Source organism: Eucyclogobius newberryi, unplaced genomic scaffold (genome assembly GCF_026437365.1).
Source record: "Eucyclogobius newberryi isolate DKJ021-1_F unplaced genomic scaffold, fEucNew1.0.hap1 SCAF_18, whole genome shotgun sequence".
Taxonomy (NCBI): Eukaryota; Metazoa; Chordata; class Actinopteri; order Gobiiformes; family Gobiidae; genus Eucyclogobius; species Eucyclogobius newberryi.
The window spans coordinates 14,012,014-14,031,549 of record NW_027315812.1 but is presented as its reverse complement, the minus strand read 5'-3'; the positions used below and the strand labels follow the sequence as shown (position 1 = coordinate 14,031,549).

The 19,536-nt window shown below is 38.2% G+C and overlaps 1 protein-coding gene across 1 annotated transcript; it reads left to right on the top strand.

Annotated features, from left to right (window-relative positions):
• Positions 1 to 1,610: 1,610 nt before the first annotated feature.
• Positions 1,611 to 5,932, top strand: eef1e1 (eukaryotic translation elongation factor 1 epsilon 1). Its single transcript, XM_072450594.1, has 4 exons — positions 1,611 to 1,766; positions 2,287 to 2,484; positions 4,024 to 4,119; positions 5,358 to 5,932. The coding sequence occupies exons 1-4, from the start codon at positions 1,683 to 1,685 to the stop codon at positions 5,499 to 5,501; spliced, it is 522 nt and encodes a 173-aa protein (XP_072306695.1). The 5' UTR covers positions 1,611 to 1,682; the 3' UTR covers positions 5,502 to 5,932.
• The last annotated feature ends 13,604 nt before the right edge of the window (positions 5,933 to 19,536 follow it).

The following is a 19,536-nucleotide window of genomic DNA, read 5'->3' as shown; positions in this document are numbered from 1 at the left end:
AAAGGAGAGGCCTAATGTTCATTTGTTAATTTGATGCTTCAAAACAGTATTATTTACATTTGTATTGTTTTATTGAGTATATTTAAAAACGACAATTGAGACTAAAAGGCACAATAAGCTTTTGCTTCTGCCAACACCTGCTCATGGTATTGTTAATTATGTTCAATGTTTGTGTCCATCAAACAATAAGTAAACGAATTAATGAACAATACACATTATGTTCTTAAAATTATGTGTCCATATACTCAATTAATATGTGTAATAGGTGTAATTGCATTTCTGGTTCTTGGTGTTTCAGGCGTGTCAAGTGTCAAATACAACACAGTACATTCACAATATGGTCTAAACAGACATTTTCAAAACTGCATGTAATATCTCGTTTCGTAACATAGAGGCAGCTACATCTCTCTCATTCCGCCCCAGGGCAGATGTGGCTATAGTTTACCACCAGAGAGTATTGCCTACTGTATTATTAATCATTACATCAGGAGAGTTGTGCATATACCAATTAATATATAATTTACTACATATGTTGTTGTTTTAATTGTACTAAATGAATAATTATTTCTGTATTACACTTAATGTAAATTTAGTTTACCAGCATTAAATACTTTAGAGCCCTCTCCACAGGTCTACTCATTTCAAATAAACATTGTCTCATACTATGACTTAAGGCTGCAGTGGTAGACTTTGTTTCAGACATGCTTTTCTCTCTCCCTTTGCCCCCTCGCTGCGTCTCCCTGTCTGTTTTATTGCACTTGGTCCACAGTCAATAAAGTCCCTGGTAAAATATGAGTTTGATTTGAATATCCACAGTCAGTGACACCACCTGGAGCATGGTCGTCTAGGTGAGCTGCGACAAAGAGGGACCTTCGGGTGACACGGCAGTCCTGCTGTCACTGTGTGTGTGATAAACAAGACAGAGTGCAGCTAATGCGCAGAATGTTGACTGACAGATGACATTTTATTATGGGGAAATGGTAACACAGGGGTATAAATCCAAACAGACAGCGCACACAACACAAAGTCAGTGCACTCATGAGACAGGCAGAGTCAGAGAGACTGTGCCTTGGGACTTCACAATAGAACTTCAGATATTTTACTGTCATTTCAAATTCAAATATTTTAAAACAACGAGTTATTTGTATTGAAATAGGGCTGACCTTTGACAAAAAAATGAGCTCAAGACAGAGATTATAGGAATACAAAATGTTATTGAAAAACTGTCTAATATTGTGGCAGTATAGATTTTTGGGCTATATTTTGAAGTTTATTCCAACATTTTTGCATATATTCTTTTTATCACTATGCATTGCTTTACATTGCATGCAAAAGTTCCTAGTTTGTTAATTTTGTTCACTGACAAAGAACTTTTCCTTATCTGATTCAATTTTAATACTAGCCTAGCTTTGTATTGAATATTTAGTCCAACATTTTATTTTGTTAGTAAGCTATTTGTTTGAAAGATTCATTATAACATTTTATTTGATTGCATATTATTGTATTTTATTTCATTTTATTTTACTTTATTTTATTTTATTTTATTTTATTGTATTGTTATTTCCATGTTATTTCCTCTGATTCGTCGGAGGTTCCATCATTCAAACCTTTCATGGGCGGGACTTGTATTTTATCCAATCCCGTGGCGCTCTTGCTGTTCCTCCCTCAGTCAGATCAGAAACATGGCGATACGGGAGCTATCGTCGCTGGAGAAGTATTTAGGACTGAAAAAGCCCAACAAGTACACCACACAAGGAGACAAAAAGGTGATTTCATAGTGCTGTTATATGTTTCATCTAAAGCTTTATTCATACGAGGGATAAATAGATAGTAGCCTTTCAAATTACCATGATACAGGACAGCTTTGGTAGCGCAAATTGCTGAATGGTCATCTGTATTGCTATATAATATTGTTTATCGATTCATGTTTACCCTGTGTTGCACTTTGTATGAAGCACCTCTATCCTCTATTTTCTTCATGTGGTTTGAATCAGCAAGATCAAACGCGAGTAGCTTTATTTATTCCACTCAGCACAATAGAAATAGCACCATGCTTTGCGCATGCGTTCTGGCACATTGGGAGGAAGGCGTGTTAAATTAAAACCTGTATCAACTGTAACATTACACAACAGACTGATCTGAAAGCAAAATTGAAGTTTTTTGATTTAAAACTACACTTGTCCACATCTACAAAATAAAACACATAGCACACAGTTGATGATTTGTGAATAAAAAGTAATATAATGGATAATTGTTGTTTTCTTGTATATATATTGTTCTTCCCAGATCCCCGTGTTACAGAGCAATAATGGTTCTCCTGTCATTGGACTTGTGACTGTCGCCTGTCATTTGGTGAAAGAGGCCAAGCGTCCGGACCTGCTGGGGGACGGGGCCGAGGGCAGGGCCGTGGTGCAGCAGTGGTTAGAATACAGGGTCACCAAACTGGATGAGTGCGGTAAAGAAGACATTAGGACTATCCTAAAGGTTTGAGCTAGAAATGTGTACCGTATGCATTAATAGTATACAATTATTTATTTGTATGATAAATACATCTCAGTTTCTCCAAAAGGAGAAAACATGGTGAAGACATTGCTGAGCTCACAAAGTCTGTCCTTCCTCTTCCAAACTTTTCTTACTTTGTCTGATTTGGCCTTGTTAAGACACCAGAGACAGTGACATGGCCACAAACGACAGAGAAAAGACCCTTAATGTGTCTGACACCAGTCAGCGTGAAATGGATCAGCGGGCAGTGTCGGCAGGAGCTGGGCGCCTCTCGGCAGTGTGCTGTCAGTGGGACGTGTGTGTTTGTGCACTTCACAGCAGGGCACAGTGTTGTGGTGCGGCTGTGGGCTCACGCTGAGGACCAGCATGTTTTCTGGACAGGCCTTTTAAATATTTTAATGGTGCCACTTACAGAAGGAAGTCGCCCTGAGCGGGTCAGCTCTAGTGCCCAGTGGCCCTCTGTCCTGTCCCGCTGCTTCAGCCGCGTCCTTAACACTTGTCTTTTAAACACGCAGTCAGCTCCCATTAAAGCATCCTGGAATAAAAACTGTCAACTGTAACTGTCTCACCCCAGGAAACAAAACATTCAAACTGATCTGTGTCCAAAGGTGACATTTGTTTTTGAAGTTAAGGTCTCGTTCCACATCTTAAGTGACATTAAATTAGAAGACGTCAGTAAAAAAGTTTAAATTACGGTAGGCTGCATTCAGAGCACATGTTTACGTGATTAGAAGTGAGTCTGAAATTAATTAATTTAGTCTGTTTTCTGTAAAGATGGTCATGAATCAGTTTTAAAAAACATTTCCAAAATCCATTTAACCTTTAACCCTGTAATTTACGTTGTGTTAACATTGCACTTAGACATGGGCAGGTAGAGAACGTCCAGCTCTTGAGCTCCATGTGCTGGAGCCAGAAGGAGAACGGCCTCTGTCTGATGCTTGACTGGGCTTCAGCTCCATAGCTGTAGGCAAAGCAAAGCAAGGATCTGATTGTAGAAAAAGGAAGTATGCAGTCTTCATGCCTTGTTTGGCATCACCCACTCCTGCTGCACAATAACTCTATTTGCCCCCAAGAAGCTCTCTGTGCATGGAGTGTTCCTCACACAATGTACAAGTGCTAAGATGGTCCTGTCCCCTGGGACCAGCCGTGCCACGCACCACTTTGCAGGGGCCCAAGAAACATGGAGTTTAGGACAGCTTCATTTGATCTGAAAGAGTTTAGTCATTTGGTAAAAAAATAAATAAACAAATGGATTGTTTTGTAGAGCATCTTGGCGAAGTCTGTGCTCATGAGCAGACGATGTCCCCTCAGGTTACATATTATTCACATACGCACAGAACACATGCATGCTGGGATGCATGCCCCTACACCTTACACACTCTTACGTATGTGACTTTGTTCAATGAACTCAATACCCTCTTTAGGCGCTTGCATCCAAAAACAAGATAAATATGGCTCTTACAATACTTGTGCTGTATTCCCCATAATATTACCATCTCACCTTTACATGTTTTTTTGCAGGAGCTAAACGCCTACCTAGAAGACAAGGTGTACTTTGCGGGCCACCGGATCACCTTAGCCGATATCTTCATGTACTATGGAACACATTCTGTCATCGTAAGTTTCCACTGAGCTAAAGCATTTGCTGGCGTTTCAGACCAATACTGAGATCTGAAAGGGTTTTTTGACTTCTTCACAAATTCCCATCATAAAACATGCTGTGCTACAGGAAACCGGATCCTATTGGATTTAGATGGTCTCAAAAGTGTTCTCACCATCACTGGACAAGATCACGTCAACCTTCTGCATTCTTATCCCATTTAGTTTTCTCCATCAGCACTTCTTTAAGTCCAACCACAACTTTAATAGGCAATTTGTCACAGCGCATCACACACAATTAGACCAGTCATATGGCCAAAGGGCGCGGGGTACGACTTTGCTATAAATGCACGATTTATAAACACATTCTCACTTGTCTTCAGAGAAATAAAATTATGTGGCACAAAGTGATATCTTGAGCATCTGACCAGGGACAAGTATATTTGTTTCGCCTTCCAGGATGAAAAAGTCTGCTCTGAGTCTGTGAAGACGGACGGAGGGAAAGATCACATGTTGTTAAATGTCAGTGGTTGTGGCAGGGACGAGCGGCTGCCCTGCGCCACCAGGCAGAGGGCGTCACTTTGGTTTGTGATCAGTGCCGCTTTTAACCTCAGGGGGCCAGAGGTCAGACGGCCCAGCCCTCAACCACTCACTGCCCCGTTGTTCAATTTACCAAAAACAAAATGTGAACATTAAACTGACTGATGCTGGAATTGGATTAAAGTTGTGGCTGGTCTTAATTAAGCAAAGCATTAATAAACAGGCGAGTAGTTTTTTTCCGACTAAGCTTATGAACTTAATGATGCAAGTATGTATTTGAAAACAGAGAGAGAAAAAATACAAGACACAATTTTCAAAAACAAACTTGATAGATCAGAGAGAAATAACGGCCTCTGTTCAAGCAGTCAATGCATTTACTTTTTTGACCAATATATTGAACACGGACGCTTAAAACGTTAACAAACCAGATTTAGAGCAGACCAGGAAATTATTGCTTTTGAATTGAATTCAAGTCATGGACCAACTTTTATATTACATTTAAATTTGTGATCAGTAGTAGAACAATTGAATTCTTTCAGCACAGTATTATGACTTTTTAAACAACAATATCTGTTATTTGTAACGTTTAAGTGTTAAGTTTTTTCTTTTATTCTTATTGCAGCATATTGTAAATCTATTTGTGATCTTCAGCTTACTTTACTGATCTAAACTATTGACAAACTCTCCCGTGCTGTGTTTCGCTCCCCTTTCCCCAGGTGGACTTGAGTGTCCAGGAGAGAGAGCAGTTTGTGAATGTGACTCGATGGTTCGATCATGTGCAGAACGTTCGCGGGCTCCGACATCACCTGTGCCCGGTCTCTGTGCTCCGGAACAGGATCTACACGAGCAGTCACCATTAAGACTCAACAAAAAACGGGACAAAACCATGCATCCTCTTAGCTTTTAGGTCTGCTTTTCCCATTTATACAACCTGAAGTCATAAGAACTTCATTTGCAATTACAAATTCTCTTCCTGCATGATTTTAGGTTCATATATAAGATACAGTACATGATTCATAAGTAAATATAGTATTACAACGTCTCAAACTGTCATTTTAATCTATAATGTCTTATTTTTGCTAGATTTGATTTAACATATCAAATGTTAAGGGAGCTATGATAACACAGGGTGGCTTTTAAAAGTTTACAAAACATTTTTGTTGATGTAGATGCGTTGAGGTTGGCACTGTTTTGGGGGATTTATTGAACAAAATGCAGGACTATTGAAGTATCTGAGTGTTTGTTTAAATTAATTGTGCTTCTAACTTGAATAAAATGTGCTTATAATGAATGATCTGCCTGTTGTTTTTTAGTCCCAAAGTTTTTATTTTTATTTGTCTTTTATTAAATCTACAAGCCACAATGTCGGCAACATGAGCAGCACTTGTACGTGAACACGATCGCTTATTCAGTTTAGTCATTGTTCCTCTGCCTGGAGTCTTTTCTTGGTCAGTTTCAAACCATATCAAGGTTATGTTTTGTGTTTTTTTTCCCGTTTTAACAACCGTCCGTGAAGTTTGTAAAGCGTCTTATCCGGGGTTTATGCGTCCTCGCTCCTTGTGGTTTCTGTACTTCTCTGTCCCATTTGGCTTGAGCAGTGCCAGTCGTGTGGGCAGCAGCAGAAGCAGCGAGCAGTTTGAACGTCAGCCCCTGAGTCAAGAGATCAGAGACGGGCTCCAATCAGTCCCACTACCACCACTGTTGATGCTCCGGGCGGGCCAGAGGAGAGAGAGCGCGCGGGGGGGGGACGAGGGCAAGCCGGCTCACCAGCTGCCACACACATCCAGCCAGCCAAGGCCAGAGCCCGGGCCCCTGGGCGACAGACAGCCACTGTGTGTCATTTCACTGGCTCTCCCACGGGGCGAGCGCTGGAGAGAGGAGGCCGTACAGGGGAGAAAAGAGCACGCACGGGCCCCGGGATCCTTCTGTGACATGTGAACAATGATCTGCCTCTGAAAAGCCACTCTTGCTCCTGCTCCTGCTCCTGCCGGCGCCAGGCTGGAGACGAGCGTCGCTAAGCACTGTTTTAGGCAAATGAACTTTAGGAATGGTGTGAAGACGTTACTGTGGGCACGAGAAATGTAGAGAGTATTGTATTGTGGCGTTGGTTTTATTGTATTGTATTGTTTCAATTTTAAAGTTTTGTACCTTCTAAGCCAGTGGTCTCCAACCTTTTTTCTTGTAAGGAATGTGTTTTTTTCTTCCCAGGGACCGGTTGAAGGGGGCAGGGCCAGTAACTACAGCTTAAAATGTGTGCAAATCCTTGTTCTATATGTTTTGTTTTTCTTATTACTGATATTTTATGTTTATTTGGCTCTATATTATCTTTGTACAACACAGGGACATAGCAATATGCAGTAAAACTAAAATAAAGTACATTTTAATTCATAACGTTTGCCTCTGGGGCCCGATAGCAGATGGCCCGTATGTGACCCCTGTTCTAAGCCAGTTGATCCCAGGCAAAAGAAGAACTAAACCAGTGGATGAAAGTTACTTAATTATAAGTCTAGAAGTAAGTCTATATTTAACATATTTCCACTGAGAGAAAACTTTGAAATAGCAGATTGATTTATGATTTTATGACCATTTATTATTAAGGCTTCATCCGTCAGGTACTACTGTATATTAAATGCTTTAAAGGAGACATAGGCTATGTAAAATCAACCTTTATGAGCTTTTGACCATTTTAGACTGGTGTTCCCTCTTTCGTATTTTATATAGAGATGTGTTTGGATTGATTTATACATGTGTGATTAATCTTGCATTTGAGCCTTCTTGTCTCTCTGTCATAAATGTTAAAATGTAGCCAACTTTCAACATTAAAAAACATTACATTAAAATCTACTGCTAGAATGCTCATTTTTGAACTGAAAGTAAGCAAATTCAGATCAATATTGCGGTTCACAAAAGGTAATATAGTAATGATCCACATATGTTATAGTTTAAACTATAGCATAATATTCTGCTCTAAAAACGTAATTCAAAAATGAGAATAATAAATCTGTTACAACAGATTCAGCCTATATTTACAAAGTTATTCATATAGTATCAATAAACCAAAGCGAGACACAGCTCATGATCTGGACCATTTTTCATTGTGTTTCCTCCATGAATTGGTTTTGCTTAGAAGAAAACAGAAGTCACTGGTTCTGTAAGACAGCTCAGTCTGTTTTGTGGCAAGTGTTGAGGAGATGTGAGGGATAGAAACAGCTCGCGGCCATTCGAACGCTCCTTGTGACTGGGTGGAGAAGTGTATGGTGTTGTCTGCTGTTAAAGAAGCCCTTGTACTTTGGATTATGAAATTATCCTTTGGTCGGAATGTCTCCTCTTGCAGCATCAGAGTGTTTTTTGAGGTCTAAACAATCATGCCACAAGAAAGGAACGAAGCCAATTCCTGATTTATGAGAACGTCATGGTTATGTTCATGCAAAATAATAATATGTGTGCTTCCAGAGGTTTAGCACTTGTTTTTAGACTTTAAAAGAAATGGAGCAAATGTAACCAAATATACAATAATCATGGCAAAAAATATATAAGTTGAGTATTCCCACAGACAAAAAACCAAGGCACTCTGTTTTGGAAAAATAATTAAAAAGCTTTTATTGCAACATGGCTTTAAGTTTAAAATACGCACCAACACGTTTCAGTCCTAACGTGGCCTTCCTCAGGGTGCAATAATCGTGTTTGCCTCTCAGCAAGGAAGAGATTCTCAAGCAGTTTCTTTTTGTACATTTACAGGGAAATTATAGGATGATACTGCTTTATTAATTTGGTGGAAATAAATAAACTAGCGCTTTTTTCATTTTGCGTTGATCCAGGTCGGCACAATTTTGCCATAAAATTGAAATCACAACTTTAGTTGGCTCAATTATTTAGAAAATAGAATGTCCTCTGCAACAATCAAAATGTTATTTTTTTTATTTTGGAAAATCTTGCTGTATCTTGTTTTAACCTCTGCAAAGTCACGTTTCAGTCTTGTTTCAAAAGTGAATGCTCCTAGGTTTGTTTACAATGTGCAATCTGAACAGAATCATAGCTATATCATAGCAGAATCAAGTATATCAAATCAAATTGTAATCACAATGCCGGTCAGTAAAAACACAATTACATTTAGTTCCATAATGGTGCAGGCCTGATGGCCCCCACAAAGCCAAAGATGCCCATATTTTCTGTAAGAAACAATCTCAATGTTTACTAGCCTTTTGTCAGGAGTATCCAACATCAGACTTATTGCTGAAGATAATACAATCCCTGAGATAAGGCACAGGATATTGTGCATCATAAATGTGTGCAGTTGTGACATTAAATCGTACTGTAATGGCTCATAAACGTAAATGTCATAGTGGTGAGTAGTCAGTAGCATAAATACACTGGTGAGCCATTGGCGAGCTTTAATTAATTTGATTCAAATGAAATGGAAGCAGTGAAAATGTAGATTATGTTTGTTCCTGTACAATAACATAATGTGCTCTGACAGCAACTTACATAAGGCTTTGTTATTAGATATATAACTAATTCAAAATACAGATGCTCCATTTGGCCTTAATTTGCTATAACAGTTTCTGCCACTCATTTAATGTGGGTGACTGCCCTTATTAGTGGTTTCTGTGTTTTGTGTATATTTGGACACTTATTCTAATGGATATTTATAGTACAATTACAAACAAAATTGTGCACATTGTGAGAGATTTTTGGCAGGAGGTTATGAGTTCACTCCTCAGTCCCGCTACGTTCTGTCTTTTACTAAGCCAAAGTTCAGAAATAGCATAGTAAAGACATGACAGAACAATTGAAAAACACACACAATAAGCTAATCTTCCACTTTGTAGGCACTGCATTCGTCTACTGCTCTTTACATTCTGACTTTTTTGTCTTATTTTAAGCTAAATATATCTTGTAACCTCTCTGAACCATTGAAATATTTTGCGTCACAGAAGAAATTCATTCAAACGTATCAAATTTGAATCCAAGTAATTTCAAACAAGGCTGGAAATTCATTTTTTGAGGAGGAGATGTGATTGCTATTCCTGAAATGTTCCATAGCATTGAGCAAATTTGACTTGCATTCATACTGGTATTTTTATTCCAAGGTCTCATCTGTAACTCGCCCTGCTTATTGCCAATGTCAATGCCAAACTGAAGGACATTTCACCTAAAACAATAGCATCTCCATGGAGACGAGCAGGTGGCAGACGCTCTACCATAAAAATTACATAGTGCATCTTTAAATATCAAACTGTATTCAAAGCTTCGCCACATTTATGCTGCGTAGATATCGTTTTTTCTGCCTTTCTGACCTTGTCCAGGATCTAAAATGCAGGTCCAGCACCGCTTCGCCACATGATTCCTCCTGATCAAACCGAACCCAGAGATGAGGCCACAGCAGGTGATCAGACCAGGCACCAATTAGACCGGACCTTTACCCACGAGGGAGGAGCGCGCTGCTGGAGAGGTGGTGCGACCCGCCATTCAGAGGCGACCGGCTCCACCTCCTGCATCTACGGTGCCCTCACCTCTGGCAGTCTATTACACTATTTAAATGAGTGTCTGGTGATGGAGAGGGCAGATATCAATTAGACTGTTAGGTTAAAGTCAATGCAACAGTTATGTAGTGGAAAGCATATTTAGTAGAAAGTTTAGATTTATTTGCAGAACATTTTGTCCATCAGTAAGCTAGAATTGTATTATAACTAAAGTAAATGAGGTTGAATGTATTGTGTCCATATTTATTTGACCACATCTTTAAATGCCACTGTGTTCACCTAATTTTTCAGATTCTTAGCCAGGATCCTCACAAACAAAAACATTTTAATTATTTAACTTGCACAAAGACCACATTGGGACGAAACCTGAAACTGAACACGGATAAGGCCAGGGCTAAATCAGGACCATATCAAGCTTCTATCAAAATAAAACTGGGCTCAAGTACAAGTATGAACGCATCCTTAAATATATTTATACATCTTGAGTTGCTTGTTGATTTGTACTTTTTCCTGGCAGTGGTTTTCAAACTGTTCTGGGTCATCTTCAGTTTTAGTAGTTTCAGGTCCAGTTTAAAGTTGACATGAGACATTAGACAACACTTCAATAATGCAAAGGGAATGTGATTTCTTTAAAGATTTTACCAAACATTTTACCCTTTGGTGACGTTACTTAGGCCAACAAATGTGACCAAACAACGTCATAATTAGAAAAATATGTCTTTACGTATTTTGTAAAATGCAATGCAAGTGTTATTATTATTATTATTATTTGCAATGTTTTAATCCAAGTTTAAGCATGTTTTTGTCCTGTTTTGAACCTGGTTTGCTCAGATTAAATGAGATAAAGGTTTCAGAATCACCACACCTTTGTCGTCCCAGGATGCCTTGCTGAACCTTGTGCCCACACACAGTTTAAAAGCACCACCGCCCTTCATTACATCTCATTAGAGCGCTGGACGGGACAGGCCTCTCAGTGACAGACCGAGGTGAAGGCCGCATTAACACGTGATGAGCTCTTGTGACACCACTCGCCCGGGCAGCTCCACAAAACACACAGTGACAGTTGTACCATGCGACTCTGAAGATGGCATCTGATTGTCTGCTGCTATTACACATGTTAGCGCTTAGCGTGGTGGTAAAGAGGGGGAGGCGTTAGCTACATGTCATAGAATTAGATATATTTGTTTGAACATGCACAAGGAAGAATTTAAAGCTCTATTAACATGGAATACCTGATTTTATTTACACGACATGCCATTCTAGTGTTATTATTTAGGCCAGTTTTTCACACCAAGTATCACCTAAGAAATATTTGGCCTTACGAGTGTTAAAGTTGGACAAATCCAGACAGGTCTAAAACTGACTATTCTAGGTCAAAAGTAGGGCTAAACCAGGTCTAAAATGGTACTCTTCACTCAAAACAAGGACTAACCCAAAGGAGGACAGAAATGTGGATTAAATTGACTATAAATTCTGCAAATACTTGAACATGCTACTACCTGAAAGAGCTTGTGCATCATCCTCTCTTCGCCAAATAGAGAAACGAAAGACAAAGAGTGAAAGACAAAACCAAAAGAAAAGTTTCCCAAAGAATAAACCAGAAAATAAAAGGTCAGTTAATCCATTTGCTCCATTGTCTAGTAATTTTTAATTGTTTTGTCCAGTCCTTGACAATCATCTCATCCATTTTTCTCTTTTGCTTTTTCGCTGCAGCCAAAAGTACATTTCACCGGTATCCATCTATCGTTTCTATTGTTAAAGTGTCACATCCATAGGGGCCATGGCTTTTTTTATGATGATTTGTGATGCATTTTGACCATACAATCGCTTGTGTCACAGTTCATTATGTCCCTTATTGGTTTTTAAAATACTTTTTTCTCTTCTTCATAACAAGAAACAAATACTGATAAAACAAACAAAGAATTCACTTGTTCAACTCCAAATCTACAAGTTGCACCGAATCAACACATGAAGGTCGGATAAAGGAATCGTTTGTTAGCGACATCACAATGTTGCAAAGTTAAGAAATAAATACTTTCTTCTCGTGAAAAATAAAGACATTCCCGCAGTGTGCAACAATTTTGTAAACAAATTATCTATGCTTCAATATTCATTAACTTGTTTAGTTTATCCATATAGTTTAGGGCACTGTTTGGCGATAATAGAACACACTTGTAGTTACACTTTTACTGGGCCCGTCTTGTCTAGACTTTGGACTTTTATGCTTATGTTATTGTAAATAGACATCTGTTCGATTGCTTCTGCCAGATTATTGCTCTGAGCTTTTTGCATCGCTGCTTTGAATCAGCATATTCCACTTCATCTTATCGCCGCTTGCTTCCCTGTAACTTTCTTCATAGACTTTGCGTGGATTGCATAAGGATCTCAGGTGTGCGGGGGGGTGGGACGGGGGGAGTTTTACCGAATGTAAAGTGCTCATCAGTTTGCGAGACGGCTGAATGATTCCGAACACAGAGGTGCTGAGGTACATGTGCGTGACCCGCGGCCAAGACACAAGTCCCTCACACTCCCTCACCTCCTATACGCACGCACGATTATCATCCGCCTCGATCGCCCAATAGCTGTGTGTGTGTGTGTGTGTGTGTGTGTGTGTGTGTGTGTGTGTGTGTGTGTGTGTGTGTGTGTGTGTGTGTGTGTGTGTGTGTGTGGGGTTATGACTTTGGCCTGGGGGATGAGAGGTGAAATCAGGGTGAAGGGAAAGCAGGAAAAGAGCGTTTTAATGTCTAGAAATTATGCAAAATTAGCCACGTGCATTTTAATACACAACAGTTGAAGCATTTTCAAACGGTTCATATTGAGATTTAGAACTCGGTTGCTCTCGTAACATGTAGGTTTTGTTGTACAAGTTGCTTTTGTGTTTAATTGCAAAGATAGAACCCAAACTTGTAGATTTACATTTCACGCATGCCTTTTATTTTATTGTATCTTATCATATCATCATATTGTACTTTTATTATTCAGTGTTTTATGTTGCGTTGTTGCCAAAGTAAATTCCTAGTTTGTGAAATGTGTTCACCGTGACAATAAAATATTTTAGTATTTATAGTTTTGTACTGATCTTGCTGTGTATAATTTATATTTGTTTATTTTATTCTTACCCATATTACTTGCATGTGTTTATTTGATTGTAGTTTTATATTCTACTATATTTGTTATGTTGTGTCTTATTCTGATTCTGATTCCGTAGAATTTAACATGGCCATAATTTACTAAAACAAAAAACAAAATATATAATTGTTCCACTCTACAAAAACCTGGTTCCAGTCTAAATGTATTGTGTTTTATTTCGTGCTTATTTTGATTTTGACTTTTCAATCAATCCGAATGTATTTGTAGGGCACAATTCAATTCAAAGTGCTTTACAGACATTAAAACATATTAGAATCACAATAAAAGTGCATTAAAATCACAATATAGAAAATAAAAACATAAACAATCACATTAAATAATTTTAAAATGTAAAAACACAAATATATTCATACATTTTATCGCTGTAATTTTTGTCTGTTAATTATTATCCTTTTTTGGCTGCAATCTTTTGTTGAAAAAAGAGCGCACTGTCTTGACATCTGAAATACCAAGAAGATTAAGTAAATTCATTCATTCATTCAGTTACATTGTTAACCCCATGCATCAGTAAATCTTTGTCTTTAACATCCCATTAAAACAATAAAGTTAATCACCGTCCTCCTGCTTCTTCTGCTGTCGCATTGAGGAAGTCGTGCCACTTCTCTAACCTTTTTCTTTAAATCCTGCACAAATTAGCCATACATTTATGCCCAGCCCACCCACAGGTCATGCCACTTAACTTTAACCTGCCCCGCTGTCGTAATGACTTCTGATAGGACCCCTCCAGGGAGCCCACAACTCACCGACAAGTGATCCTAAAAGTAATTGCAGTCGAAGCCCTGTGACATAGATTATACTTTGAAAAAAATATGAGGGAAAAAGTGGGAGCGTTGCACAGAGAGGATGGCACGGGGGAGAGGAGGATGTTTCAGGGTCTGCTGCCTAAAGCCATCCTCTGTAATTTGACCTCTATGGGAAAAAACACACACATTTACATATCCTAATCTGCATACGTCACCAGCACTCGCTCCCGATTACAGCACCGCAGCGCTAATTTGAAATGACTAATTTATTTAAACCTGGAGTTAAAGCCGGTTCCTTGTAACACATCGCACGTCTCTGAGCATTACTCGGACGGAGAGTTGGTCAAGACAAACGTAAACAAGGACTTGTGGTGGTGACATCAGCTGTTTTACCTTGAAATGCACTTCATACCGCATTTACCATTATTATTAGTATTATCTTGTTTTGCGCTAGCTGTTTTTATTTTATTTTATCTTTATTTTTCCCCTACATTCCTTATTAAGAAATGAGAGGTTTTGTCTATAGAAGTTTTTGTTTATAAGAGTTCTTCTATTAAACTTCCTATAAGTTATCTGTCCTTTTCCTCTGTATTTACCTGCGTTGCAACAATGCAATTTACCCATGTGTGGACAATAAAGGAATATCTTATCTAATCTTATTTAAGAACTGCACAGAGGAGCTATAGCACTGATGCTTCTAATAATATCTTTCAGTTTGAATTTTCTTCTTTTCAGTGTGAAGTTTACATTTAAAAATAGTTTAATTGCCAAAATGAAAGAAATTGAATAAATGTGTTATATTGAAAAGAGCTTGTTATTTTGAAGAACATATCAAGGCAGAGAAAATGTTGACTAAAAGGATCGTTTGTTAGTGATGTGACCATGGTACCAAGTCAAGACATGAATAAACTCTATCCTGCTATGTGCAACAACTTTGAGTTAAACAGAATAAATGTGTAATGTACAGAGTTTAGCCCATACTATTATAATTTACAGATGTAATACACTGTCCGGGTGATAAATTCACTTTTTATTCAACGTATAATTCAATTATTCGAGCACCTTCTTAGTTTTTATTGCTTTTTTTATTGCTTATAAACTATTGCTCATAGTTTTTGTTCCAACTTGACCGCTGGGGTTTAATAAAGGTTAAAAATAAAAAATAAAAACCGTACAGGTCAGATCTGTGGAGCGACGACCTCCACTTATGATGACAATGCATGTTTTTCAAGGTATTTTTTTCTTTTTACCAATAAAACTGTAACTGAATAAAAGCATGATGGGTCAGTTTAATGCCTTGGCAAAGAAATGACATCTCCACGGAGACAAGCGGTTGGCAAACAGCACCAGAAAGGTTACACAGTGCATCTTTAAGCAACGGTAAAGCACAAAATGCCCTTTGGATCTTCTTACAACAACTTTTTAACAGCATTTTCTCTCTTTTCAATTACAAAAAGTATTGTAGAGCCTAAAGACATGAGGTATTCAATACGGACAACCTTTATAATTACTCTTAAGAAACACAGAAAACATTTTAATCCACTCATTTAGTCAACCCCTGATAAATGAGAACGCGAAACACAGTGCCCAGTTTGATTTGTGATCTGCTAAAAAAGCTTACGGTCATGTTATTTCTCTCCCAACACCTTGGCTTCCCCGTTGTAAGTGTGTGTGGTGTGTTTAGCCGTGACAGGCATGGATAAGCAGAAGACAAACAGATTGCTCAAAGGTTAAAGGAAAGCTCCTGTTCCAAATTGAAAGAGCTCGTTTTGTTTTTTTTATTCACTCACTCTTTGCATGAAATGAATTACTTCTCCGTAGTACAATAGCCCGTGGCCTTGTTGTCAAAATGGCCGCCTGGGGGACAAGAATTGCTACTGAAAGAGCATAAATGGGTTAAAAAAGAAGAGTCTGTGCATCTTGTGACCAGGAGGGACAGACGCTGATTTGTGTGTTTTAGCCGTTTTTGACGAGAAGGAAATAAGTCTTTTAAAAATGCCTTACGCTTAGTCCCTGGCTAAAATTACTTTCACATGACACACGGCTGATCAGATGTCTCTTTGAAAAGCAGTCGCAAATGAAGACGGCGTGAAATCGACATTTGGAACGGAAAACACAAAGTCATCCTTGTATCTGCTGATGCTGTGTGGCCGGGAACAGTTAAGCATCTATACGTACGGAGGAAACAGATTTGGAGACTGACAAAAAACACTTAATCTTTGATGTGAGCGCTCGGGGTTTGGGACACGTGGACGCGCAGGGAGTTCGGAAGGTGAAGAAAGAGTTTTAGGATGTACGATGTCGCTGAAGATTGGGGCAAAAGGCGCGGAGGGTGCGAGGCTGTGATAGAGTCAAGCGATACTAAAGCCCAGTGTGCGGATGGACCAGTTAAAAAGGACAAACGCACAATTGTAAGAGCAGCCGTTTGACTTATGGCTGTAAAATTGTGGTATAATTAAAGAACATGCATTAAATAGAGCTAAAATATAGGATGTATTTACTAATACTGGTATTTTTGACACATAATACTATATAATATGCTGGTAATAAACAGCCTAACCGGACACGTGGTATTGGAAAACTTATCTGAAGTCATAACGGGCTTATTTTTCATTAAAGACACATAATACACACATATTTAACACATTACACACATGATTGATTTTTTGCAAATGTCGAAAAAAAAAATATATATAGTAGAAGATTTTGATTATTAATCTCCAGAACCATGATATATAAAATAGCATGTAAATAGATTATTACCTAAATAGACTGATTATTCACAATGTAAACTTTCACACTCGTTATTTGGTCCTAAATGTGTCTGATTTTAGTTTTGATGTGAACTTGGTTTGGTCCAGTTCTAGACCTTGTTTACTCCTGATTTAGTCCAGGTTTAGATCCGGGTCTTGTCCCAAATGTTTGATGTGGTGAATTTGAAAGTGTGAACTCACCTCTTCAACTTTTCTTCACTTCACTTTTCAGTTTGTGGTAAAAAGTTTAAAAGCACACTATGTCACTGTATACCATTAAAAACTATCTATGTACAAGTAAACGCAACTGCATCTTAACATTTGGGGAACACTGAATATTACGACTTGTATTCAAAGCCTGTTAAAAAAAGCTCAGACTTTGATTTATGGCGGACATTATAGACCTGCAAAAGTTTACACAGTTTATCACGAAGCTCTGAGAGATGTGTTCAAGAGCTGGTCTCTCTAAACTCTTTAACGTTGATAGACTTGGAGAACAGTGGATGTAAATGTTTTGACTGGAAGTACTGTCTATGGAGGATGTGTAACTGTAAATGAGTTTCAAATGTTTGATCTCTGCCTCTTGGCCAGAGAGATTGTTGTGTCACTCGGTGGTCTGGCGCTGATTTGCTGTCAAATAAAGCCAACGGGCCAAAAAAAGTGGTTAAATAAAGGTCAAATAAAAAAAGAAATAACTAAATACAAAGCCGTGTAGCTGGGGTACCCAACTTTTTTCTCATAATTAGTACATTAGTGCGTGCAATCTTCTAATTTTAAACAACTTATCGTGTCAGAATTTTAAGAAAGAGCCATGAGTCAATATATGACGCGTAGGACACTTTGTGATGCAGGGATATAAATATACATGTGAATGCTAGTGATGTGCCAGAAGGATTTGTGATGAATGAGCTTTTCTTTCTTATTTCCCCGTTTGAAAATGAGTTTCCCCACGACCAAAGACTCCAAACCCTGTAATTAAGTAGTTACTAAGCCTGAATCGTGCTTTGTTCATGTTTTATTCAGGCTAAATACGTTGTAGTTATTATTAAGTTTTACCGCTGTGTTACTAATGTGTCTTTTTGACTTTGCCTAAACTCTTTACTCTATAACATCTCGATGTTCACTACCACAAATTGAACTCTTGCTAATCTATTGGTACTTTATGTCTTTTACCAACAATGCCCCTGAGCTGTATGTATGCCCCTCTTGTGCAGACAGTGCTCCTCTCTCCCTCTTTCCCTCTTTCTCTCTCTCTCTTTTTTGTCCTTAGGGAGGGAAACTTTGTCTTGTCTGTGTTGCCTGTGGACTCGCCGTGTGACTTCCACAGCTGTCACGCCTGTCTTTACAACTCGCATTCACCCCACGACCCCGGGCCCCGAGCATGTGATCTCACACACACACACAAACACACAGACCGGCAATTATCTACATCTACTTTAGCTGATAACGTACACAAATGCAAAGATTCAATTTGAGGCGCTGACACGGTGCTAACGCGCTGTGTTATTTGTCCTAATGTAGTTTCACACTTTTGCTGCGGTCGTGATGCGGAGCTGTAATAATCTGGCTCTAAGTGAAAGCAAGATTCTCAAAGACCTTTTCTGTGAGTAGCTTTTCTATTGACAAAGTGTGCAAAAAGCATTTTCTATGATCTGTTATACACTGTTTAAAAGTCTATAGCACTAATGAGAGGAATGCATGTAATTTCCCTTTGCATGCTGATCAATGATCTTTATGTATACAATTTAACAGCCAATTTATAACGTTGAAATCACTAGACAATATTGTAAAACTGAGAGAAATATGATAATGTTGACTTAAAACAATTAACATAACGTTTTTTTACATCAGATCATTGTCACTTGGTGGCACCTGTTAAACATAAAACTCTGAGTATCAAGAGCACACTTTTGGTCAGAGCAAAATAGCTGCTCAATTTGGGTGTTCTTTTTATTTGTTTGTTTGTTTGTTTGTTTGTTTTGTGTTTTTTGTTTATTTGCTTGTTATAATATTTGTAGTCATTGCAGTACAGGTTATTTATAAAAAAATATTTAAGTTGTACTTGACCAAAATACCAAAATATACCTTTTTACACAATTGTATAAGTAATCCAGGCTCCAGTTTACTGTTAATCATACACAATATTCCTATCATGTGAGTGGGGGGTACTTTAACTTTCAGAGAGGGTGGTAAAAATGTGTACATGTATATTTAAACAATCATTCTTAAAAGAACTACCATCCCTGAACACTTCACATTCGAATTTAAAACAAATGCATAGAATCATTGATACAACACTCCTCAGAATCCGAATCTTAATGTTCCAAAATGTGTCACATCAAGAGCTCAGTTTAGCTTGCAATTTAGAGAATGTAAATTGTCGAGCAAATGTTGACAATATATCAGAACTCCCCTTTAAGGCTTAAGGAAGTCTTTGATATTTCAGTTGTGGACAAGTTAAAAAATCATATTAAGTAATTTTAATTTGTCCACAACTATAAGTATATGTTAATTGTATTCATCAGGTGGAGGCCCTTTTTGTTTTTTTGCCTCTTCCTGCGCCAACTATTTTTAATCTACTGTATGTTATTTGTTATGTTATATACGTACAAAGGTTAAATAAATAAATAAATACAAATAAAATATTACATACGTTTCCAGCATTTTTACTTCTAACTAGCGATTTGCTCTTTTTTGTTTTCTTCATCAGTTGCATCGGGCTGCACAGTTTTGAAGGGTACAATGTTATTACCGCCTTAACACGAG